At 41.5% G+C, this 26,563-nt stretch overlaps 1 protein-coding gene across 3 annotated transcripts; it reads right to left on the bottom strand.

Moving 5' to 3' along the window:
- Positions 1-811: 811 nt before the first annotated feature.
- Positions 812-26,163, bottom strand: DNAJC27 (DnaJ heat shock protein family (Hsp40) member C27). 3 transcript variants are annotated; one of them, XM_023230074.2, is made up of 7 exons: positions 25,884-26,163; positions 20,717-20,799; positions 16,910-16,979; positions 11,098-11,262; positions 10,326-10,448; positions 4,999-5,159; positions 812-1,330 (listed from the first exon to the last, which is right to left on the bottom strand). In XM_023230074.2, exons 1-7 carry the CDS (start codon positions 25,968-25,970, stop codon positions 1,198-1,200), a joined length of 822 nt encoding a protein of 273 aa, XP_023085842.1. In that variant the 5' UTR covers positions 25,971-26,163; the 3' UTR covers positions 812-1,197. The 3 variants fall into 3 exon arrangements, with proteins under 3 accessions (XP_023085842.1, XP_023085843.1, XP_023085845.1); XM_023230075.1 differs by lacking the exon at positions 25,884-26,163 and adding an exon at positions 25,623-25,778; XM_023230077.3 differs by lacking the exons at positions 812-1,330; positions 4,999-5,159 and adding an exon at positions 7,171-7,224 and having other exon boundaries at positions 25,884-26,140.
- Positions 26,164-26,563: the final 400 nt, after the last annotated feature.

Raw genomic sequence — 26,563 nt, 5'->3', positions numbered from 1 at the left:
GTGCAGTGGCTGGATCTCAGCTCACTGCAAGCTCCGCCTGCCGGGTTTACGCCATTCTCCTGCCTCAGCCTCCCGAGTAGCTGGGACTACAGGCGCTCGCCACCTCGCCCAGCTAGTTTTTTTTTGTATTTTTTAGTAGAGATGGGGTTTCACCGGGTTAGCCAGGATGGTCTTGATCTCCTGACCTCGTGATCCACCTGTCTCGGCCTCCCAAAGTGCTGGGATTACAGGCTTGAGCCACCGCGCCCGGCCTCTTTTTTTTTTTTTTTTTTTTAAGAGACAAGGTGTTGCTATGTTGCCCAGGTGGGACTTGAGCTCCTGGGCTCAAGCAATCCTCCTGTCTCAGCCTCCTGAGTAGCTGGGACTACAGGCGGATACTACTGCACCTAGCTCCTGCAAGTACTTCTGTCTTGGGGCCTGATTCCTCATTCCCAGGTGCACAATGCTCTCTACTAATACCAGCAACCATTTCCATGGCAAGGGAAAGGCGTCAGATCCAGGGACAGGATGAGCAGCAGCCATAATACCTAGAATTTGTGGCTACCACCACCTTTTCTCTTAGGACTGGCTTGTCTCTCCCCCTGGTGGCTGCAGAAGAGGAACACAGTGAATATCATAAAGGATTGCTCAATTCAGAACTGTATCACCTCATTTTACAAACTCCCAAAGGGCTGCCAAGAGTCATTATTATAGATTGATGGTTAAAATACCACCTAAGGAACTCATCGTAAAAGCAGTAACTTGTCTGTAAGGTCACACCAAACTTACAGGGATTCTGATGTTATTTGCTTCCATTTTTGTTATTTTCTTCTCTGATGATGAATTCAGTAAAAAACAAAAAGTGAAAGGGTCCTCTTGTCCTCTCTTCCCTCCCTCCAGGAACCTCATGGATTTCCCCAAGTGAAATGTCTAAGGGATACTATAATTACAGAGCTGACGAATGAGAAAAAATTCAGATTATCTAGAAATATGAAATGAAGTAAGCAACGCTCAGTTCTCTTCACTTCATACAAATAAAGATCATTTCTCAGTAAAATGTCTATGAAATGGGCACCTGAATTTACTGATACACAAATGACAACACATGAATGAAAAGAGCAGTGAGATTCTGGGAAGGAAAACTCCATGTTGGTTATTTCACCTCTAGGGAAAGTCTGTTTGCATTTGAGTCCCACACGTGGCTTTTTTCTCTACTTTCTACTTGATGTTTTTCAGGAGGGCTATCCGAGCATTCACAACTGCTTTGAAGGCATCTTCACTGCCAGGTGCTACACATTTGTCAGGATGAAGAAGCACAGCAAGTTTCCGATACGCTTTATTGACTTCATCCCTGGGAAAAGAAGCCAAGATCTATGTTAGTAACAAAGTCAGCCCAACCCACTGCATGTTAGCTGTTTCGATACACATATCTCTTGCAGTGGACATATCCTAAATTATTACCCTTTCTCAAAGGCAGGATTAAAGGATGAGAAAACAGACAACGAACCATAAATAATACTTTATAACACAAATTGAAAAAATTATTATTACACAATGCAAAAAGTATGTAAATGCTAACAAAACACTTAGTAAAATAATAATCAGATGAAAACAGGCAGTACTTGGCACCTCGCAGGCACTCAGCATATCTTTGCTGATTGAAAGAATAAGGGCTTGGGCATCAGGGAAGGCACCCAGAGTCGCCTTCTGAAAGAGGGGGTTCTGGGAGAGAACCAACAGTGGCCTGGAATGGAGCCCGAACACAGCACAGACAGAAAGCAAAACACCCCCAACACCTGGGCTTGATAAACAATCACAACAGTAGGTGTTTCATGACAAGTGTGTGCTGGGAAAACTGTTTCTCAAAGTTAGGATACAGGAGGTTGTTACATAAGCCAAGCATGAGTGAGTACAAGAGTTTAGATTAAGGTATTTGTGGAAGGAAAGAAGGGAAGATAAAAGATAAAGAAAGAAATGGCAGAAGTGGATGATAAGCTGTATATCCAGGAGGAGAAGATGAAAGGAAAGGGGCTGAAATGAGCTCCAGGGTCAAGGTCATGAGGAATCTGAGGCCCAAGAAGGTGACACCACTGAGCAAGCAAGGGATGATGGAAAGGGGTAGCCCAGAATGACCATGAGCTCACTGAGACCAAAGAAGAAACATGACAGAGATCAGTATTATCCGGAGAGGAAAGGAGCAGTAGCTGTGCTTTTCCAATCCGGCGGTTCCCATAAACCAGCAGCGCTCTAGGAGAGAGCTGCAGGCTTCTGAGCTCCTCAAAGAGCCAAAACTGGCTGGGGAGGGGCCTGGACACACCTGTCCCTGTCCCCACTGGTCATCATCATCTGATGTCAGGCCTCCCAGAAGGCTCTAAGTACCCAGTCACTCCCCTGTCAGATTAAGCTCTGTCTCTACCAGATGGTTTTATTTCTCACCTTCCTTTTATAATTCAGGGTTCCAGTGATCCTATAAGCATGGATACGGTGCTTTACCAAATGCCCTAGCCTTTCTCCTTTATTTTTTATCAGAAGGATTTCTAATGTGGCTCTCCAAATCAGATGGCCTTTGATACCTTGGCTATGATGGAAAGTTTTATGTATCAGCTTGGAGAGACTGAGGTCATAGTGTCATGTTAGCAGTTCTCCAAGTCTTAGGCATACATTCTAGGGCCTTTTCTGCTTTGTGTTCTTAGAGGGGTCCTGAATTTTCTTGTTTTAGCAAGAACTTTGTTCTTTCAGAAGGCTACTCTGGGGGGGCCTTCCTGGTGCCCTGCATGTTGTTTTTCTACATGTATAATTTTGATAATTCGCGAACAAGAATGACATTCTCCCTCTCTGAAGCAATTCGAATTGTCAGAATTTTTATTTGTCCCAAAGACCCCACATCCTTGAGGAAGGTACAGCATCCTCCCTCTTCTCCACGAGGGAGTCCTGGGAAGAGCCCTTCCAGCCACTCTGCCTCCCGAGAGAGGGTGTGCACATGGGGTCAGTAATTACACCTGGTCCTCTGCACTAAGAGTGCCTTTCAAGATTTGCAGGTAGCAGGAGAAACTCTCAAGATGTAACAAATACATCAATTCTGTTGAAGACGAAGATTTTCTTAAAGTTCAAGAACAGTAAACACAGTTAACACTCAACAAATACCAAAACTCTCTGTAACTTAAGAAAAAAATATTTTAAGGTTTTTTCCCAAATGTACTTAGTGCCATACAAAATTAGTTTGCTAGGCCCAGTGGAACAAAGGTAAGAGAAGTACATGTTTCTACTGGTTAAGGATATGAAACCTATAGGGGCCTGTAAGTTCTGGTAAATTTCAATTAACCAAAGTGAATACATAAGGAACCAAAAGTTTCTTCTTTCTTAATGAATATTGTTCTCAGTCTACTAACAGGTAGAAAAAGTAATCATTTCTTAAGTTTAGAGCCAGCATCCCTTGGAGATGACACAGAAGAATTCAGAAAGAGACTATGGAGGTCTAAAAAGAAATTTAGAAGATACAGATATACAGATTCAGTGCAATCTTACTGAAACCCTACTGGCTTATTTATTTTTTTGTAAATGGAGAAGCTGATCTTAAAATATAGATGGAATTACAATAGATCCTTAATAGTCAAACAATCTTGAAAAAGAAAATAGGAAGACACAGTTTCCAATTTCAAAACTCACTAAAAATCTACAATAAACCAAAGAGTATAGCACTAAAAAAAAAAATCCCCATAAACTCTATGCCCTACACATGAGGTCATCTGAACTCCCTGACAGCTTTAGAGCATCCTCAATGTCACCTGGTGAATGAGTGTGCTCATTAACAGTCTTCCCCTTCCCTTCTCCTCTTTCCTTCTGGACCTGAAGATAGGCTGTGTGAGGTCAGAATGGAGAAGAGATGTGTAGTGCTTTGGGTGCTGACATGGCAATTTCAAGACATACCTTTTTCTTTTGTAAGACTCAAGGTGACAAAGTAGGAAGGGTGAAGTATGTGGGGGGAGTCTGGGTGCAAAATAAGACACACAAATTACAATATGTGTAGTAACGGTGGAATTAGACTATTGAAAGTTACATAACCATAATGAATAATAATTTTTGTACAAGCAACAAAGAATAGTGATTGAATTTTTTTTCCTGAATAACTCTTTTGACTTAAATAAAATAATTAACATAAATACACACACAGAGGGCTGGGTGCAGTGGCTCACACCTGTAATCCCAGCACTTTGGGAGGCCAAGGTGGTTGGATCACCCAAAGCCAGGAGTTCAAGATCAGCCTGGCCAACATGGCAAAACCCCATCTCTACTAAACATTTAAAAATTAGCCGGGCGTGGTGGCGTGTGCCTGTAATCCCAGCTACTCAGGAGGCTGAGGCAGGAGTATTGCTTGAACCCAGGAGGCAGAGGTTTCAGTGAGCTGAGATCACACCACTGCTCTCCAGCCGGGGTGACAGAGTGTGACTCTGTTTCAAAAATAAAAATAAATAAATAAAAAATAAAATAAACAAATACACACACAGATGAGGAACGTGCAGGGCTTTAGAGACAGACAGTTGAACATATAGTGTTCCAGGGTAAGAACCAGTTATACCACCAACTCCTGAGATTCTTTAACATGCTTAATCTCACTGAATCTCAGTTTTCCCACCTACAAAATGAAACGTTTGTACAAGTTGATTGCCAACATGCTTTCCTCCTCTAACATTCTATGATTGAAGAATTCTCTTTTGTTAGTTTTTTTTTAAAGTTACATTAGCTTCAAGGCTCTTCTTGTTCCACACAGATGAAAGCAGAGCATACCATTTCATGAAGTGTTTATGTACATACATGACACAATTTTCTTACCGGGCAACTGTGCCCTCTGTTTTATCTCTTTGGTATTCAGCTAATTCAGTGAAACAGAGTCATTCTGATATATTTTCATACATCTTCGTATTTCCAGCCAATTGGAAGAAGATATACTGCACCTATAATTTTGGTGATGGGGTCTTTCTTTATAATAGAAGTCAGCACTAAGAATCCCAGAGCACGTACCTTGAGGCCCCAGGTTTGACTCCCAGCATGTCCCAACTGTCTTTACTATTTCGAATTCTGCGAATGGCATCTGCTTGTTCTTTGGTGAAACTAGCACTGCTATTTGTGGTAGGGCGTTTCCCGCCATTTTCACATACATCAACTATGGATACATAAAAGGTCTGCAAGAAGAAAACATCCCAGGGTAGAAATGATTTTGTGAAAATAGGAATTCCTTTTAAACATCAACTTAAAATATTTTTAATATATTCCAGCAACTCTTAGAAGTCATATATAAAGCAAATACATACTTTGGAAGATTCTTTTCTTTTATACTATTTAAATATATATATTCATATATTTTAATATGTAAAAAGCATAAGGAATAAAATTAAAGTGGCTGATAATCCTACTTTCAGATAACCACAACTGAAGTTAAAAAGTAACAGATAAGCTGGGCATGGTGGCTCACGCCTGTAATCCCAGCATTTTGGGAGGCTGAGGCAGGCGGATTGCTTGAGCTCAGGAGTTTGAGACCAGCCTGGGCAACATGGCAAACCCCCGTCTCCACAAAAAAAAATAAAAATAAAAAAATTAGCGAAGTGTGGTGGTGCACCACCCAAGTAGTAGTCCCAGCTACTTGGATGGTGAGGTGGGAGGATGCTCGAGCCCAGGAAGTGAAGGCTGCAGTGAGCCCAGATCATGCCACTGTACTCCAGCCTGGGTGACAGAGCCAGACCCTGTCTTAAAAAACAACCAACCAACCAAAACAACAAAAGTAATAGATGAACACTGTTAGAAAAATTCAAATAGTAAAGAAAAGTGTAAAATGAAAACTGTGCCTCTCTACTCCTCAAGCTCCTCTCCTGGAGGTGACCATCGTTAATTTTTTTTGAGCATCCTTCTAGAAAAATTTACCATGAGTATGCCAGTATATATACAGACCCATACTCTTTCAACATGTACTAAAGGAGATCAAACACATCTTAGTACCTTGCATTTTTTTCCACATAATAATACATCCTGGAATCTTTCTATAGCTACATGTAGAGACTTTCTTTGTTCTTTTAAATGACTGTTCAGTATTGTATGGTGTGGGCTGTACCATAATTTGTGTAATCAACTCTCTATTCTTGGACAAATCAGTTGTTTCTAATTTTTTTGCTACTACAAACAGTGTTTGTGTATACATCTCTGTACACTTGTGGGGATAATATCCTAAATGCAGAACTGTTGAGCCAGAGTATATGCACATTTTAATTTTTGAGTCTGACAACCGTTGTCCAAAAAAAGCTGTACCAGTTTACACTCCATCACTGTGTGTGTGTGAGAGAGTGCCTATTTCTCCATACCCTCATTAACACTGGCCATTATCAAACATCTTAATTTTTGCTAATCTGATATATATGTAATATAGTTTGATTTGCATTTGTTTAATTATAAGTGAAAGTGGGTATCTTTCCAAATGCTTATGGCCTTTTCTTTTTCTGCAAACTTCATATTCTTTGCCCATTTTTACAATTTTGTGTTTTCTTTTTTTTAAGACAGAGTCTCTCTACGTTGGCCAGGCTGGTCTCAAACTCCTGGGCTCAAGTGATCCTGTCTCAGCCTCCTAAGCAGCTGGGATTACAGGTATGCACCACTGCACCTGGCTACACTTTTCTGATTTTTTTTAAAGTGAAAGCTTTTTTGACCCTGCTCCTGTTTCATGTTCTGTGCACACTGTAATTATTACTGAATAATACTCATTTACCACACTACAGCTACTTTTAAATGGACATATCTCCTCTTCTCCTAATTTCTTTTAAAAATCTTTTCCTCTTCTTTTTTTGGATTCTTCTATAGTTCTTGTTATCTTCTAAAATTTTTAGCTTTCTTTCAGACTCTTCTTTCTTATCTCTAGTATTAGCTAATCAACCTGGTAACCTAAAAAGAAGCCTTGACGTCTGAAAAGGGGTGTCAAAGGAATACCACTAGAGACCAAGACACAAGACGTATTAGCTTGGTTTTAGTCTATCCTAATATTGTTCTCTCTGTTAACAGTATCAACCAGATAAAACCAAGTTACTTCCTGACATAAAATGTCTATTAAGTAGATAGGAAATAAAGAAAATATTTATTAAATTGAACCAACAGGAAAGCACTACTTTTAAGTACTTACTTATAGAATACTGTAATTATTCTCTTCTTGTCTTTTTTTTTTTTTTTGACAGACTAATTTATCCATTAGTTCTATCCAAGATGTATCTAAAAAGAAACAAGTCACATAAAAGGGATCACAGTTCACAGATGTTTGCTAGCTATGTGTCAGTAAGATTGTCTTCTAGCCTATGAGTTAGCCTGAAATATGAGTATTCATAGATTTCTGAAGGCACAAGGATTCATTCATCACACACATGGTTATAGAAGACAAGCCATGGTGTGGGCTACAGAATACTAGGATTGAGACCAAAGCCTGTTGAAATTTCATGTCTGAGTTCCAGCCATGACAGAGTAATGAATACTGGACTAGATCTCCTGCCATCAACTACTATTAAACTGGAAAAAAAACTTTTGGCAGTAGACAACAGCAAGTGCAAGACCATTCCCTGAGAGATAAGCCCCACAATCACCTGGTTGTCTACTTGGAGTCCATTTCCTGACCACATCACAGAGAGCTGGAGTCTGAGCAGACACAAGTCTCATTGTGCTGAGGAGGTAGCTAGAATCTGCAAAGCAGGCCACTGGAGAGGAGAGAGCTGTGCAGAGCTGGGCACCAAGTCCATATAGGGGTCTCTCATGAGTCTGTGGCCAAAGGCTGGGCTATATAGGCATAGGGTGAGATCACTCAAGGCTTACCAGGTAACAGCTGCTATGGGGTTGAGAACAAAACCAGTATCCTGAGTTCTAGTGGTGCTAGAGAAAGAGCTATCCTGGGAATAGTATGGTTTAGAGCCTTGTCAGAGTGGAGATATTGCCTTAACCCCTTATTAATTGCCCTACCACCTACTGAGGCACCACAGAAAGGCTGTGCCCTAAAAATTATAGACTCATCCTAACAAAACCTAAAACCAAGAGCTGACAAGATCTGTAAAAGAGACAGAATTTGGAAGCTGAGTCCTGCCAAATTAGAAGGGCTTGGGAAACACTTTGAGCTTTCTTCAAATCCTTGCCATTAAGGCAAAAAAAAAAAAAAAAACAAGTCAATACAAGTTCATTGTAATTTGCCAATAATTAAACTGCCTCCTGAGGAATCAAAAGTCAACACTAAACATTCTTCAATCAAGAATCAACAGTCTTCTGAGGAAGATAAAAGAATCTAGAGTCTCTACAATGTGTTATCCACAATGTCTGGTGTTCAATCAAAAACCACTATTCATACAAAGAAACATGAAAATGTGATCCATAGTCAGGAAAAAAAAGTAGTAAACAGAAACTGAACCCAAGATGGTTCAAATGTTGGACTTCGCAGACAAAGACTGTAAAACAGCCATTATAAATATTTCAAAGAGGTAAAGAAAAATACATTCAAAGAAGTAAAGGAAAATATATTCTTAATGAGTGAGCAGACAATCTAATAGAGAACTGAGAACTATACTGGGAACCAAATGCAAATTCTAGAGCTTAAAACTTCCCTCAGTGAGTTTAACAGTAGATTGTCAGTGGTGAAGTAAAATCAACAGAGACTATGCAATCTGAAAAATGCAGAAAAAATAGAATAAAAATAAATATAGCCTCAGGGACTCTGGGACAAAATCAAATGGTCTAATATACATGTAATTGGAGGCCAAGAAGGTAAAGAGAGCCAGTATGTGGCCAAAAAAAATCTGAAGAAATAATAGTAAAACAAAAACAAAACAAAAAACTTCCCAAATTTGATGAAAAACACCTACCTACCAATCTTAGAAACTCAGTAAATCCCAAATAGAATAAAAATGAAGAGAATCACATCTTGGCACATCATATTCTAACTGCTGAAAACCAAAGAAAAGAGAAACTCTTGAAAGCAGCCAGGGAGAAGAAAGGGCACATTAGGCACAGAGATTAATAAGAGTCAGAATGAGTACTAACATCTCATGAAACACAATGGAGGCCAGAAGAGAATGGACCAGCATCTTTAAAGTGCTGAAAAAAATTTCATTTCTAACAATTATGTCCTTGGACAAATCACTTTACTACCCTTAGATGCTGTCATATATGAAATGATAACAATACCTGCCATACATTGTTGTTATGTCTCCATGTGATGAAATGTATAACTTCTCCAGAATGGTAAAGTACTATGCAAACGGTTAGGTATCATTATTATACACATACAGGCACAAACTCACATTGCTCCATGTACTCAAAAGAATAGAAAGCATGGCAAACCAGCATCAACTTTATTTCATCTTGAAATAGAAAACACTTTTGCTTAATTCAGCCTGTCAGCCAAGGAAGAAATCTGTCTTCTAGTAGGAGGAGTGACATCTTGTGAGAAGGAAATTCAGCATAAAAGATTAAGTACAATCCCACTCAACAATTAAGAACAACTCTTTATAGTGTAACTATATTATTTGAAATGCTAAAAATTCCCAAAATATCAGATATATTCATAAGAAGAAAAATACATTATTCATGCTACCACTTACCTCCAAATGTATCTATAATTAAGGGCTGACTTTATAAGTTACTGTTTTAAATAGCCTATTTCCCTTAAAATTACTCAAGATGAGTAGGTTTTTTTAAAGTGGCCATCTATTCAGGTTGCAATGTGAGTGTCTCCCTCTATTTCCTGCTTGATGGGCAAGGCCTTATTTTTGTGTGACTGGCTGGAGACTATACTGAGAGTCTCCTATTCTCTAACTGTACCCCTGTGGGCTACAATATAGGATTATATAAGCTGTGGCAAGGCAATTTTGCCACAGTAATGCTTCTATTTGATTATGCATATAAATGTAATACCATTAGCCAAAGGTGGCTTTGAAGAAAATCTCCGTCCTGCTTAAGCAGTGTATTATAACTGTTGTTAAACTTGATGATCTTCAGAATCACCTGGAGAGCTTTTTCAAAATATAGCTTCCTGGGCTCCATTGCAACATAAGCTTCCAGTAGGTCTGGAGCCCAGAAGTATATATTTTGAAGAATTTCCTCAGGTAATTCTGATGATTAGCTAAGTCTCATCTAAAACAGACAGCAGGCAGATCACTCAATCTCATTCTCTCTTCCTTTCTCTCCCCCTTTCTCTATTTCTATCTCACTAGATTCTTTGAAAAGAAAGAGCTTATTCTAATGAGAAATTCCTATTACATTTTGCTTCCTATAATTTAAACTAAAAATTGGCACAGTGGCCTTGACACAAACCTTAAAACGACAAAATGCTAGCTTACCTGGAACATCTCATTAATGCCTTCTCCAGTTTGTGCTGAAGTTTCAAAGTACAGGAACCCTTTGCTTTCAGCCCAAAGACGTCCTTCACTTTCATCTACACAGCGGTGTTTGGTACAATCAATCTGAAATAAAAGGGGCCGGGGGCAGAGAGAAGATTACAACCTTGTCCTACTAGAATGGACCCAGTGAGGGTCTTTGTCAATCCTTTACTAAGGCAAGGCTATTCTTAGTAAACGTCTGCACTAGTATGTAAAATTACCAGGACCAAAGGGACAGAAACAAAACCTAATATTGAATGTAGACTGATACTCTATGGCAATAGGACGAGCGCCTGTTGCTGCAATGTCCCACCTGATCCCTTGGGAAAACAGCTGTTACTCAGTTCTGTGAAAGTTGGTTTCATGATATCTGCCATACCCTTGGGGCCACAGTCTGCTTTTCACACCTTTCCATAGTCCACATCACCTAATTAATGCCCCTACTCCAGTCGGGTCAGAGCGTGATTATTAGGACCTATTGCTCCCGCTCAGTCACAAACATCCTTCCCCAAATGTGGCACCAGGAAAAAAAAAAAAAAAAGCACACAAATCTTGATATAGCAGGTTTTAGGTTGCTGTGCTGTTTTCTTTTTGTCTTAGGGATGTTATGTTTTGAAAGGTTATTGATTCCCATATTATACAATAAGGAATTTTTCTTTTCTTTTTGTTTCCCAACACTCAAAGCTCCACTCTTCCCCTAGAAATCTGAACACACCATTTCCAGAGGGGTTACCTTGTTGGCACAAACTACAAATATAATATTTTCCATGTTTCCATGAGGTCCAAGCTCTTGCTTCATTTCTGCCAGCCATGCATCAAGGGCATCAAAGGAGTCTTTCTGCCCAACATCATAGACCAGTATCACACCCTGTGTGTCCTTGTAAAACTCATTTCGAACCTTCAAATAAAAGGACAGATACACAAAACATAGTTTTTGTGATGTTATAAGAATATATCTCATAGTCATTAACCTGGCAAAGTGTGTTCTCTTGTGTATTCTTAGTGTTTGCTATTGCATCTGTTTCTACTGGTCTTTAGAGGATTTTTTATAGAATCAAAGTAACATCATTCTAAAAATGTATTAGTATAGAAAGGACCTACAATGGAAAACAATAGCCTCCTGCCCCACCCCGTCCCACCTCCAGTTCCACTCCCTAGAGGAAATCAGTCTTTAATTATTAGTAGACCTTAAAAGAACACCAATTATATAAAGTTCTTCTTAGGAAGAATTAGGAAGGTGAGTGAGCAATTCAACAGAACTTAAGGCAAATGACACAAGTGTCAGCAATGGGTACAGCCATTTATAAATCACATCCCAAAGCTGGCTTCCCCCAGGGTGCTAGACAGAGCTTCCCTGACTCTCGGGTCTGCACACCAACTTTAGAACTCCAAACTCAGAGCCTCAGTGCAATACAATGGAAAAGAGCACAGGCTCTGGAGTCAGACAGATCTGGGTTCACACTTACTTACTAGTTGTGTGATCTTGGGCAAGTCACTTAACCTCTCTGCGTCTCAGTTCGCTCATCTGTAAAATGGGGATACTACTACTTACTTCACAGGGTTATTATGAAGGTTAAATAAGATACTGCAGGCAAAGTACTTAGCATAGTGCCTGAAAAACAATGTCTATTTAACACCCTTCCCTTCCTTCCTTGCATCCATTCTCTGGGCTTCATTCCAAATCCAGGAAGAAGCAGCATGAAGTATGGGCATACTCAAACATTAGGGCCAGAGAGAGGTTAAGTGGGTGAGGAGCAGCATTGACAGACAGGGTTTCCGGGACAAAGTTCCAGAAAGAACTCTCACAGAGACCATATATTATACGTTCTTTTCACAGAATTCCCAAATGTACTCAGACCCACATAGGCTATGTAGTATAAGAAATGAAAACATGTTATACATATCAGGTAGGGTTTCTGGGCATAGGCAGGTATCCGCACCAAAGATATTAAGTGCTCCTATTTGTTTACAGAAAACTAAGAAGCTATCCCCTAAAGTTAAAACCAACAAAATCAGAAAGAACTGAAGATGACGAAGCCACCAGTCCCCTTCCTCAGTACTCATGGTCCTTGGCCCTTCTACAGCAGTAACAATGGGCTCTCTCTTCTTTCCTAAAACTCTCGCTGCCTTGGCTCCCATACATCACATTCCCTAGGCTCTTAAATTCTCTTTCACCAACTCCTCTTCTCTCTATTGCTCCCACTCCAGCTCACCACCAAAATCCCCCAAATCCTGTCCTGTGCCCTCTTCCTGTCTTTTTGAATCCTTCCTCCCAAATCAGCAACATCAACCACTTGTACAGTTTCAACTGTGAGAATCTCCAAGATGGGCCCTCTCCTCTGAGGTTCCAGACTTGCATTTCTAATTAGCACCAGATTCTTCCAGCTGAATGTCCTGTTGGAATCTCAAATTCAATATGCACACAGGAAATCCTTCAACTTCTTCCTTCTTAAACTATTCTCCAAAGTTCCAACTTTCTCAAATGATGTTAAAAGTTTCTGATCAGTCCTCCACCAACCTTCCGAGTCTTATCCTCCCACTATCCCCGACCTTCAAACTGGGTAATCTCTCATTCCCCAAACCTGCCCCATGCCTTTCTAATTCCATCTGGAAACAGACACCTCTTTATCTTTAATTGTTCAAGCCCTGGCTATAATGCTGTATCTCTCATACAGCTTTCTCTGTCCCATTCCTCACCATCCAGCCCCCTACTCCTGCAAAACAGAATGTAATCTCTACGTCTCCTGGAGTACCATACAGTTTTGTACTTCTAATAGTGCTATCACTTCCTGCCCAGTTTTACAGTTAGTAGCATATCCAGCTGTCTTCCCTCCTACACTAGAAAAAATGTGAAGACATGCATCTTCATGTATCCACCCTTGTGTCACCCACAGGGCCTAGCAGAGACAGGCACACCTCACTTTATTGCACAGTATGTACATATTGTGTTTTTTTACAAAGTGAAGATTTGTGGCAACCCCAAGTCAAGCAAGTCTATCGGTGCCATTTTTCCACAGTGTGTGTTCACTTTATGTGTGTGTCACATTTTGGTAACACTTATAATACTTCAAACTTCATCATTATGTCTGTTATGACGATCTGTGATCAGTGATATCTGTTACTATTTTAAGTGTTTTGGGGTACCACGAACATATAAGATCATTTAAGACAGCAAACTTAACAAATGTTGTGTATATTCTGACTGTTCCACCAAATGGCTGTTGCCCCATCTCTCTTCCATTCCTTGGGCCTTCCTATTCCATGAGACAAAATGATATTGAAAGTAGGTTAATTAATAACAATACAATGACCGCTAAGTGTTCAAGTAAAAGGAAGAGTCACATATCTCTCATTTTAAATCAAAATCTTGAAATGATTAAGCTTAGTGAGGAAGGCATTTCGAAAAATGGCCAAAAGCTGGGCCTTTTGTACCAAATTAAAAGTGCTACTCTTGTAAACACATGAATGATAAGAAAGTGAGACAGCATATTGCTGATATGGAGAAAGCGTTAGTGGTCTGGATAGAAGTCCAAACCAGCCTCAACCTTCTCTTAAGCCAAAACCTAATGCACAAGTCTCTAACTCTCTTCATTTCCAAGAAGGCTGAGAGAGATGAGGAAGCTGCAGAGGAAAAGCTGGAAGCTAGCAGTGGTTGGTTCATGAGGTTTAAGGAAAGAAGCCATCTTCGCAACATAAAAGGGCAACATGAAGCAGCATGTGCTGATGTAGTGCTGCAAATTATTCAAAATATCTAGCTAAGATCATTGATGAAGGTGGCTAATCTAAGCAATAGATTTTCAATGTAGATGAAACAGCCTTGGAATAGATAGATCTAATGGAAGAAGACGGTATCTAGGACTTTCAAGGCTAGAGAGGAAAAGTCAATGCCTGGCTTCAAAAGCTTCAAAGGACAGGTTGACTCTCTGGTTACCGGCTAACTGAGCTACTAGGGGCTAAATGAGCTGATGCTCATTTGCCATAATGAAAATCCTAGGGCCCTTAAGAATTATGCTAAATCTACTCTGCCCATGCTCTATAAATAGAACAGCAAGGTCTGGATGACAGCACACCTGTTTAAGCACAGTTTACTGAATATTTTAAGCCCACTATTGAGACCTACTACTCAGAAAAAAAGATTCCTTTCAAAATATTACTGCTCATTCACAATGCACTTAGTTACCCAAGAGCTCTGATGGAGATGTACAAGGAGATTAAAGCTGTTTTTACTATGCCTGCTAACACAACATCCATTCTGCAATCCATGGATCAAGGAATAATTTTGACTCTGAAGTCTTACTGTTTAAGAAATACATTTTGCAAGGCTATAGCTTCCATAGTGATTCAATTTGCATGGCAAAGCTTCTGGAAAGCATCCACCATTCTAGATACCATTAAGAACATTCGTGATTCAGGGGAGAGGTCAAAGTATCAACCTTAACAAGAGTTTGGAAGTTGAATCCAACCCTTGCAGATAACTTTGGAGAAGTTCAAGACATCAGTGGAGGAAGTAACTGCAGATGTGGTGGAAACAGGAAGAAAACTAGAATTAGAAGTAGGGCCTGAAGATGTGACTGAATTACTGCAGTCTCACAGTAAAAAATAAATAAGGAATTGCTTCATACCAATGAGCAAAGAAAGTGGTTTCTTGAGATGGAATCTACTCCTAGTGAAGATGCTATGAACATTGTTGAAATGACAACCAAGAATTTAGAATATTACATAAACTTAGTTGATAAAGCAGCAGCAGAGTTTAACTGAATTGACTCCAATTTTGAATGAAGTTCTAATGTGGGTGAAAATGCTGTCAAATAGCATTGCATGGTACAGAGAAATCTTTCATGAAAGGAGGAGTCAATCAATGTGGCAAATTTTATTGTTGTCTTATTTTAAGAAACTGCCACATCAACCACCACCATGATTAGTCAGCAGCCATCATCACTGAGGCAGCCTCTGATCACAATGGAATCAAACCAGGAATCAGTAACAGAAAGATAACAGGAAAATCTCCTAACACTTGGAAACTAAACAACACACTTTTTTTCTTTTGTTTTTGTGTGCGTATGTGTGTGTGTGTGTGTGTGTGTGTGTGTTTTTTTTGAGACGGAGTTTCGCTCTTTTTGCCCAGGCTGGAGTGCAATGGCGTGATCTCGGCTCACGGCAACCTCCGCCTCCCGATTATCCTGCCTCAGCCTCCCGAGTAACTGGGATTACAGGCATGTGCCACCATGCCTGGCTAATTTTGTATTTTCAGTAGAGATGGGGTTTCTCCATGTCGGTCAGGCTGGTCTTGAACTCCCGACCTCAGGTGATCCACCCGCCTCGGCCTCCCAAAGTGCTGGGATTACAGGCGTGAGCCACCGCGCCCAACATTTTTTTGTGTTTTTTTGTTTGTTTGTTTTTGAATAACACTTTCTTTTTCGAAATGGAGTTTCACTCTTTCACCCAGGCTGGAGTGAAGTGGCACGATTTTGGATCCCTGCAACCTCCGCCTGTTCAAGTGATTCTCCTGCCTCAGCCTCCTGAGAAGCTGGGATTACAGGGATGCACCATCATGCCTGGCTCATTTTTGTATTTTTAATAGAGACAGGGTTTCGCCATGTTGGCCAGGTTGGTCTCGAATTCCTGACCTCAGGTAATCCACCCTTCTTGGCCCCCCCAAAGTGCTGGGATTACAGGCGTGAGCTACTGTGCCCGGCCTGAATAACACACTTCTAAATAACTCATGTGTCAAACACAAAGTCTCAAGGGAAATTAAAGAAATACATTGAACTGAATGAAAATGAAAATACAACATCTCAGAATTTGTGGGACACAGAGCTGTGCTGAGAGGGAAATATGCAGCATTAAATGAATTTATTAAGAAAGGAAAAAGTCTCAAATCAATAATCTAAGATCCCACCTCAAGAATCTAAAACAAAAAGAGCAAAATAAGCTTAAAGCAAGCAGAGAGAAGGAAATGATGAAGATAAGGGCAGAAGTGAAACAGCCAAACCAGAAAAGAGCAAAAAACCTCCTTAGGAAAAATGAAAAAGCCCAAGGAAGGAAAAACAAAAGAGAATGGTCATGAGATTCATGTGGGGATTACTTAGAGCTGGCAAACAGATGAAAATAAACCAAGTAGTTGCTTTAGCTTCTTCTCTGGAAAGAATGCAGATGACTAGGCATGAATAGGAACGATCACTCCAGTACTCTGCTGTCAAAGAAGTCACATCACTGAATTCTTAAGTCCAAGCATAAATGTAATTTTTTTTCCCCCACATTTTAGGCTAACGTATGAGGCAAAAAGCAAAAGTCCTCTGAAAGTCAAAATGTCTTATCGAAATGTTTGAAATATTGGCAATGAAATTTCCTACCACTATTTAACAGGATAACCTAAAAGATCAACAGGTGTCTATTAACTTAAGGCTCTGAAAGCAAGCCACGATCAAGCTAAAATTATGCAATTTTACACATGATATCAATATTGGTTGTTTCATATAATTCGGGATCTCTCCCCAAACCACCACCAATACTGGATATAGGTTTTGTCAAAAAGGCTTTCTTACCTCATAGAAGAAGGGATGTCCAGCCATATCAAAGATGTTAACTTTGATTTCTCTGTCTCTGACGTGTACCCTGAAATGTTCAAATGGAAACAATCCCAAAGAAAGTCATGGTTTCTCCATTTACCTTAATATCATTTATAAATTTCAAAAGGGTATGTGTATGCAATTTATGAAGCTTTCTTAGTGCCTCTTCTTCATTCCAGATCATCTTTACAACAGCAGTCAGCAACCTGACAGATGATCCTGCTTTCTTATCCCAAGAACACCGAACCCACATGCAGTAGGCATTTTCAATTACTTCACTTTCACCTTCACCTCTAGAAACTTTGGTCCACCGCTCCCAACCAACAAGGGGTAGCTATTACTATGGTATTAAGAAAAATTGATTTGGGATAAGTAGGAGCAAGACGAAGGAAAATGAAAACTTTTATTTCACTTAGAGACATCTTAATTACCACTGGTTATATTTGGTTATCACACAGTAGAATAACAAAGATGTATATTAATCATGTCTGTTTAATATTCTTGTGATCTTTATTTGAGCAAGAGCAACAGTGAATTTGTTTTCAGATATTTGGAAATAAAGAATAAAACCAAAGGGGAAACAGTAACTATTCATATTAGAATTAACTACCGTTAACATCATAGCATATTTGCTTCCAGTCTTTTTTTTTTCCATGAAAAATCACCATTGGAAAATGATAAAAGAACATTAGAAATAATTCAAACACTAAAGAAAAACACAAGGATGAATGTTTAAAAGTTATTCCAGGTCGGATGCGGTGGCTCAAGCCTGTAATCCCAGAACTTTGGGAGGCCAAGACGAGCGGATCACGAGATCAGGAGATTGAGACCATCCTGGCTAACACGGTGAAACCCCGTCTCTACTAAAAAATACAAAAAACTAGCCGGGCGAGGTGGCGGGCACCTGTAGTCCCAGCTACTCGGGAGGCTGAGGCAGGAGAATGGCGTGAACCTGGGAGGTAGAGCTTGCAGTGAGCTGAGATCCGGCCACTGCACTCCAGCCTGGGCGACAGAACGAGACTCCATCTCAAAAAAAAAAGAAAAAAAAAAAAAAAAAAAAAAGAAAAGTTATTCCAGGCCAATAGGTAGAGAGGGAGAGAGATGTAGTGAAATGACCTGTCTATATTCCCTCCCTGATTCCAGTCATCTCTGAGGCCCAGCTGCATCCTTGTCGCTACATTATATGAACTGATTAATATTCTTTTTCTTTTATTTTGCTTAAGTTGGTTTGAAATAGGTTTTTGTCAATTATATTCTCCTGACTCGTCATGGGACAAACATCTCTTCCAAAAAAATTTCTGCCAGAAACAAAATAGTCTGTTGAATATACCGCAGTCCTATGGCATAATATGGTAATTCTCACATCTTAGATAAATAAACTAGCTACCTATATGAATTCAGAACAGAACTATCCTAAATAGGATGTCCTACTACATCACTGATGAAATCCTATGCTTTGAGTAGGAAAGAGGAAAGGAAAACTAGAAAGAAAGCTGAATTTCAGGCTAGATGCGCTGGCTCATGCCTGTAAACCCAGCACTTTGGGAGGCCGAGGCGGACGGATCATGAGGTCGGGAGTTTGAGACCAGCCTGGCCAACATGGTGAAACCCTGTCTCTACTAAGAATACAAAAATTAGCTGGGTGTGGTGGCACGTGCCTGTAATCCCAGCAACTCGGGAGGCTGAGACAGGAGAATTGCTTAAACCTGGGAGGTGGAGATTGCAGCGAGCTGAGGTTGCAGCGAGCTGAGACTGCACCACTGCACTCCAGCCTGGGTGACAAGAGCGAAACTCTGTTTCGGGGTGGGGAGAAAAAAAAGAATGTGAATTTCATTTTTATTTTTATTTATTTTTGAGAAGGAGTCTCATTCTGCTGCCCAGGCTGGAGTGTAGTAGCGTAATCTTGGCTTACTGCAACCTCCGCCTCCCAGGTTCAAGTGATTTTCCCACCTTAGCCTCCCAAGTAGTTGGAATTATAGGCACCTGCTACCACATCTGGCTAATTTTTGTATTTTTAGTAGAGACGAGGTTTCACCATGTTGGCCAGGCTGGTCTCGAACTCCTGGTCTCAGGTGATCCGCCCACCTTGGCCTCCCAAAGTGCTGGGATTACAGGCGTGAGCCACCGTGCCAAGCCAGAAATGTGAATTTCAAATGAAGAGCTTCGTACAGTTCACTGCCAAGAGCTACAATTTTCATTCCTTAAAGAAAATTTGCAGAAATACCCTCTGCTGCTGTCAGTTGAAAAATGGTGCTATAATGAACATTACACAGAACTCTTGAGTTTTACTTTACTGTTTACTGGGGCCACTTTAAATAGCCATGAAGGATACATCTGAACTTTACTCCACTCTTCACCTAATTGACATTCTGCTAGCTATATGTCACGACTTTAGTCTACCTTCTTCGCCCTCATAGTCTAATCTGACAAACTTCCTCTTTAGATGTATCTATCTTACCTAACAATAAATATTTGTTGAGTACCTATTAAGTATAAGCACTATGCCAGGCACTTGCAGAAAATTTATACTAATACATTTTCAGGGAGTTTATTATCTAGGAGACATTAAACATATACAAATAATAACAATACAAGGCAATTTTTGGTAAGTACCATAAATAGCATAGAGAACTTTAGGATTTCTGTCATTTGCAACCAAAAAGAGTCCTGACCAATAAAGGGCATGTTTAGAAGACCTTACGGGAACAGGAGACTGTTTATATCTTGGAGAAATTGGCAGGGGTGTTCCAAGTGGACAGGCTGGATAATGATGCTGAGGTAGAAAGTCTGAGGGTAGCAGTTCAGTGTGGATGGAAAGTAAAGCATGTAACAGAACAGAGAAAAGGGGGAAGGCCAGAATGGGGCCAAGACAGTGAACACCTGAAATTTCATATTTAGGGAGTATGCTACCTACCCCAATTCTACTGTATGGCTATTTCCTGCTAATTACATCCAACTCTTCAAGCTCAACCCCCTCCTGACTCATCGCCAGATAAATCCCCAATTAGACCCAACTTTACTTTTACCTGTTCATTTTTTTTTTCTTTTTTTGGGATGGAGTCTCACTGTTGCCCAGGCTGGAGTGCAATGGCACGGTCTCAGCTCACTGCAACCTCTGCCTCCCAGGTTCAAGTGATTCTCCTGCCTCAGCCTCTTGAGTAGCTGGGACTACAGATGTGTGCTACCACACCTGGCTAATTTTTGTATTTTTCTTAGAGCCAGGGTTTCACTATGTTGGTCAGGCTGGTCTTGAACTCCTGACCTCATGATCCGCCCACCTTGGCCTCCCAAAGTGTTGGGATTACAGGTGTGAGCCACCGTGTCTGGCCTATTTTTGCTGGATTCTAATAGCTATGAAGATCATAAACCAATAAAAAAAGTTCTCTGGTAGAAAATGTTTCACACAATATTTACAGATTTTTCAGAGAGAATATTTCAAAATGCTCTAAAAACACACCTGCTAGAAGGACCTGCTAATATAAAAACATGTTTCCTGGAAAGTTACACCTGCCATTTAGGCTTTGTGTTGACGTCTTCATCGTTGTAGCCTACACCAAACATGAGGCCTGGCGAATGGGATGTGCTCAATACCAATACATGAGCTGAATGAAAGATATGATCACTAGATACCTTTAAAGGTCTCCTATTCCTATCTTTCCCAACTTATCTTCAAAGTCTCCATTTCAAGATTACCTACACAAGTGCACCGATGCAAATATAGATCATTTTGGAAAGTTCTGAACTTCTATATAACTTACAAACCCAGGGGAACAATATACTTACTTTGTAACTCCATAGTCAATTCCAATTGTTGCCAGGTATTTAGACACAAATCTTTTCTCACAGTATCGTTTTATAATACAGCTCTAAAAAGGTAAAAAATACAGGCATTTAGTAAATACACAGTGAGAACATATACATAATAAGTATATTTCTTCATTATGGTTCCTCCATTCATCACCATGAAAAAGCATTTTCAAAAGACAAAAGTGGTGGGGCGTGGTGGCTCACACCTGTAATCTCAGAACTTTCGGAGGTTGAGGAGGGCGGATCACCTGAGGTCACAAGTTCAAGATTAGCCTGGCCAACATGGCGAAACCCCATCTCTACAAAGATATAAAAATTAGCCGGGCATGGTGGCAGGCACCTGTAATCCCAGCTACTTGGGAGGCTGAGGCAGGAGAATTGTGTAAACCTGGGAGGCAGAGGTTGCAGTGAGCTGAGATTGCTACCATTGCACTCCAGCCTGGTCGGTAAGAGTGAACTCTGTCTTAAAAAAAAAAAAAGACAAAACTATAAGATAACTGAAACAAGTGTTAAAAGATTTTAAGAAAAATTATTTTTAAATTCTTCCCTTATTACTAAATACGCATATGTTTTCAGTTGAGTTCTCAATCCTGTGCTCTTTTCTTTTGAAGATGTCTTCTATACTTATGCTTTCAATGATACCTGTCTAGCCTTGACCTCACAGCCAAGACGAGATCCACATCTCCAAATATCTATTAGATTAGTTCCTTTTATTTTTTGAGCCTAGGAGGAGAGGCTGCAGTGAACCACGATGGTGCCACTGCACTCCAGCCTGGGTGGCAGAGGGAGACACTGTCTCAAAAAGAGAAACAAAAATTTCCTGTTAAATCAATTGAATTGGGTTTGTCCTACTTGCAGTAAAAAGTACTCACTTCACAGAGTATTGCACATACTTCTAGAGTTTGCTTTTCTCTCTTAGCAATAACAAATTATGGTTCCCAAGTTAACTTTAAAATAGCTCTACTCACTTTTTTATGGTTGCACAATAGTCTGTGATACACAAATATTCCCTCCTTTTAATTGCTTGCTAGTTACTTTGTCATTTGTTTTGATTTGCTGTTTGAGCCAATGATTAATTACTAAGGCATTCCTTAATTTTTAACTTTAAAATGCTTTACCTGTATATCATCCTATATTTTCCAAATGCTTTAAAATAAGTAAGTATGTGTTACTTTTACAACTAAGGCAAAATAATAAGGTTTTTAAAAAGTTACACTTAAAACTTTTACCCATCTAGAATTTATATATGTATATATTTTTAGTAGAGATAGGGTTTCACCATGTTGGCCAGGATGGTCTCGATCTCCTGACCTCGTGATCTGCCTGCCTCGGCCTCCCAAAGTGCTGGAATTACAGGCATGAGCCACCGTGCCCAACCTAGAATTTATTTTTGAGAAAGGAATGTAATAGGAATCAAACCTACTCTCAAATAGTACATAGTTATTCCAGCAATATTTACTAAATGGTCTCTATTTTCCGATACTTTTACTACATTTGTTGTAAGTTGAATTTCCTTATGTATTTGCGTTTATTACTGGACTCTACTCTGTTCCACTGATGTCTCCATTTTCCTTCCCAATACCAATGGGAAAAGTTTGGTAGCTTGAAAAAAAAGTTTTTTTTTTTTTGAGACAGAGTCTTGCTCTGTCGCCCAGGCTGGAGTGCAGTGGCTGGATCTCAGCTCACTGCAACCTCTGCCTCCCGGGTTCACGCCATTCTCCTGCCTCAGCCTCCCGAGTAGCTGGGACCACAGGCGCCGGCCACCTCGCCTGGCTAATTTTTTGTATTTTTAGTAAAGACGGGGTTTCACCGTGTTAGCCAGGATGGTCTCGATCTCCTGACCTCGTGATCCGCCCGTCTCGGCCTCCCAGAGTGCTGGGATTACAGGCTTGAGCCACCGCGCCCGGCCAAAAAAATTTTTTTTTTAATTAAACAATCATTTCATTGCTTGAGTACATAAGACAAATTTATACGACCGGGACAGAGGCTGCAGATGACTCATTTCCAATTGGGAGGGAGGACTCACTTGGTCTTACAATATTGAGCCAAAGGGTGACTCCAGCTCTCTATCAGAATCAGACGGAATTTAGCATCCTTATATCCTTTCTGTTCATTTCAAGATGCTTTCGAACAACAACTACTTCTTAATTAAATGGTAGAGATCTTCAGGGAGATCAGGAGCAAGTCCCTTCTTGGACTTAAGAATTCTTAAGATGGTGCTGCCTGTCACAAAACGTACTTGAGTCTCTCAAGAACCACACTTGAAAAGGGAATCATGTTTTAACTTCCAACACCAAACATGTGAATGTGATGATGTCAAGACTCAGGTAACACGGCATAGTTTCCTATTTGTAACATGGGAGTCTACTTTTACACATCACACAAACCAACATGGGAATGCATGCAAAAAGCTCTCACAGACATCCAAGGAAGGTTTACCCAATACTAAGGAAAACCTTTCTGGTGGAAATTGTGAATGCTGAAAAACCATCATCACCGCGAAAAAAAAATTTTTCTTCTTTTTAGAGACAGTCTCGCTCTGTCCCCAAGCTGGAGTGCAGTGGCAAGATCTTGGCTCACTGCAACCTCTGCCACCCAGGTTCAAGCAATTCTCCTGCCTCAGCCTCCCAAGTAGCTGGGACTACAGGCATGTGCCACCATGCCTGGCTAATTTTTTGTATTTTAGTGGAGATGAGGTTTCACTGCGTTGCCCAGGCTGGTCTCAAACTCCTGAGCTCAGGCAATCCGCCTGCCTTGGCCTCCCAAAGTGCTAGAATCACAGGCGTTAGCCACTGTGCCCAGCCTGAAAAATATTTTAACAAGGCTGATACAGTTAGTCTTCTCTCATTTCTCTTTTTTTCCCAAAAAATTTTCTTTGTTGTTTTCACATTAATTTTTCAAAAAGACTTTAGTAGTCTTGTATTATGTTCTGGAAAAAAAAAAAAAAACCCTTATTGATGTTTTCACTGGAAATGAATTTCATTTGTAGGTTGAGTAATTCACATCTATACAATATTGCATAATCCTATCTAAGGAAAAAGTATATGTTTCCATTTGCCTAAGTAATTTATGTCTCTTCCTAGAGTTTGAAACTTGTCTTCATATAGGTGCTGCCTATTTCATGTTGTTTAAACCTAGGCATTTTATTTTTGTTGTAACTGTAAATTAAAATTGTTTTTCAATTGCACATTTGGAATGTGTAATTCCATTATAATTCCAATATAATTTGGACACAATAAAGTTAGTAATTTGTGGGTATTAATTTTGCTTTATTGAATTTTCATGTTTCTAATAGTTTTTCAGTTCTCTTTAGGTTTCCAGGTAAACAATCGCATTATTAGCAAATAATGTTAATTTTACCTTCTCTTTTCTAATATTTTTGTATTTTCTTACTCTTGTCTAATTGCACTGGCTAATAAAACTAGAAGAATGTTAAATAGATGTGGTGACACCGGGCATTCTGAGCTGCTTCTAATGTTGCATCATTAGACACAATAACTTTTTTTTTTTTTGAGACGGAGTCTTGCTCTGTTGCCCAGGCTAGAGTGCAGTGGCCAGATCTCAGCTCACTGCAAGCTCTGCCTCCCGGGTTCACGCTATTCTCCTGCCTCAGCCTCCGGAGTAGCTGGGACTACAGGCGCCCGCCACCTCGCCCGGCTAGTTTTTTTTGTATTTTTTAGTAGAGACGGGGTTTCACCGTGTTAGCCAGGATGGTCTCGATCTCCTGACCTCGTGATCCGCCCGTCTCGGCCTCCCAAAGTGCTGGGATTACAGGCCACTGCGCCCGGCCCAACTTTTTTTATTTTTTTTGAGACAGAGTCTCACTGCCGCCCAGGCTGGAGTGCAATGGCGCGATCTCGGCCCCCTGCAGCCTCTGTCTCCCCGGTTTAAGCGATTCTCCTGAGTCAGCCTCCCAAGTAGCTGGGATTGTACCACCATGCCTGGCTAATTTTGCGTTTTTTTTGTAGAGACGGGGTTTCACCATGTTGGTCATGTTGGTCTTGAACTGCTGACCTCAAGTGATCCGCCAGCCTCGGCCTCCCAAAGTGCTGGAATTACAGGCCTGAGCTACCGTACCCAGTCCCTAGAGGCTTAAAAAAACAAACAAAAAACCTCTTACGTACACAGCTGACGTTCAAAAAAATGTTGACTTTCAGTGAATACTATGCTAGCACATACACACATAGGTAGTACAGGATCATGCTACGTAGAAATAAAAAACACTAAGTAAACATTTACTGAACATCTCCTGGGTGCCAGGCGCTGGCCTAAGCTCTTTCGGAGTTGATTTTGACCGCATACAACGATGGAAAGAGCACCGCAGTGGGAATGTGAAGATTTAGGTTCTAATCTTTTCTCGGTCATTGATTTGATGTCGTTGGGAAGTTCTTAACCAACAGCTTCCACTTGCCCAGAAGGAAAGAATTTGGGTGAAGAGAAGGCCGTCTCGGAATTCGTAAGGGAAAAGACCTCTGGTTACCTCTGGCCTTCCCTTCTCGCATACTAAAGGAGAGTTTATAGCTGGTGAACCACAGATGGGGCAGAGAAGGGCGGTGGAACTAATAGATATGGGAACACCACCAGAAATAAAACACAAGGCAAAACAAAACAGCGCCGGACCCCGGCCATCCCTGGCACCTTCCCTGTGAAACACGTCAACGTCAGTTACGCTCTCTCGTGGCGGGAATGCAGAATCCGGGCTGCCGGGCACCATTTCGCGAACCCCAAATTCTCACACGCACCCCATGACGTTCCGCCAACTCCCAGGCCCGGCTGGGAGAACTAAACTTTCATCCTCCACCTCCCGGTCCCGGACAATCCCCTAGAACGCGGGCAAGGCATCTAGGCCGATGGCCCCGCATGGGGACCCAGGCCTCCTTACTCTTTTGGGGACATATTCAAGGCCTAGAGGCCACCCCAGACTCCATCTCCGGGAGAGTGACGTCGGTGGACGAGGGGGCAACGCAAAGGTCAAAAAGGTCGGGGAGCTTCGCTCGCGGAGCCGCACCCCTCCGCGGAGACCCGGGCCTGCTCGGGGGCGGAGAGGAGGCCGGGCCCCAGGCCGTTGAGTGGCCGCCTTTCCAGCCAATGGGCACGTCGCTCCGCACGCTGGGGCCCGCCCCTCCGGGCGCGCAATACTCACTTTCCCCACTTCGGCGTTGCCCATGGAGATGACTTTGATGCGGAGAGACCTGCCGGGCTCTTTCCGCTTCGGCATGTTGGCCTCCATGGCCTTGGCTCTCTCGGGGCCACCCGCCTCGGTCTCTCCTTGTGCACCGCTGGCCCGTCCCTCAGGCCTCCTCGTCCAATGGCGGACCCGCTGCTCTCGTCACTGCCTCGCCTCCGCTGCTCGCCCTCCCAGCCGCTGCCTGGCAGCAGGCGCGGGCGGTTGGGAGCGCGGGGAGCCGGGAAAGGGAGGCGGGAGTCTCGCGGTGCTAGCGCGGGGCTGCTGACGTCATCTGCAGGCCCTGGATACGCGGCCGCGGTTACCGGGTCTCTGGGGCAGCGGACGTCCCCTGACGGGAAGGCGGCGTTAGGGGGCGGCTGGGTTTACCCTTCGAGGTGAGCGCGGCCTTGTTTTCACGGACGCCCGGACGGGAGGCGTTTGTTGCTTTCGCAGCCGAGTGGTGGAAATGTATTGGCTCTTCAGGGCAGGTCTGGTAGTATCTGGTCCTTTGGGGAGCGTTTTGTTTTGTTTTGTTTTTTGTTTTTCCTGGATTTTTCTTCGGTTCCATGGGCCGGTCTGCTGCTCCTCTTCCCCCTCCAATATTATGTTCCCCTTGCTCGAGATCTCCGGGAGGCGGACCCCAGAGTCAGGAAAGT

The sequence above is a fragment of the Piliocolobus tephrosceles genome, chromosome 15 (assembly GCF_002776525.5).
Source record: "Piliocolobus tephrosceles isolate RC106 chromosome 15, ASM277652v3, whole genome shotgun sequence".
NCBI lineage: Eukaryota > Metazoa > Chordata > Mammalia > Primates > Cercopithecidae > Piliocolobus > Piliocolobus tephrosceles.
Note: the sequence above shows the minus strand (reverse complement) of the source record. Positions and strands in the feature narration are given on the sequence as shown.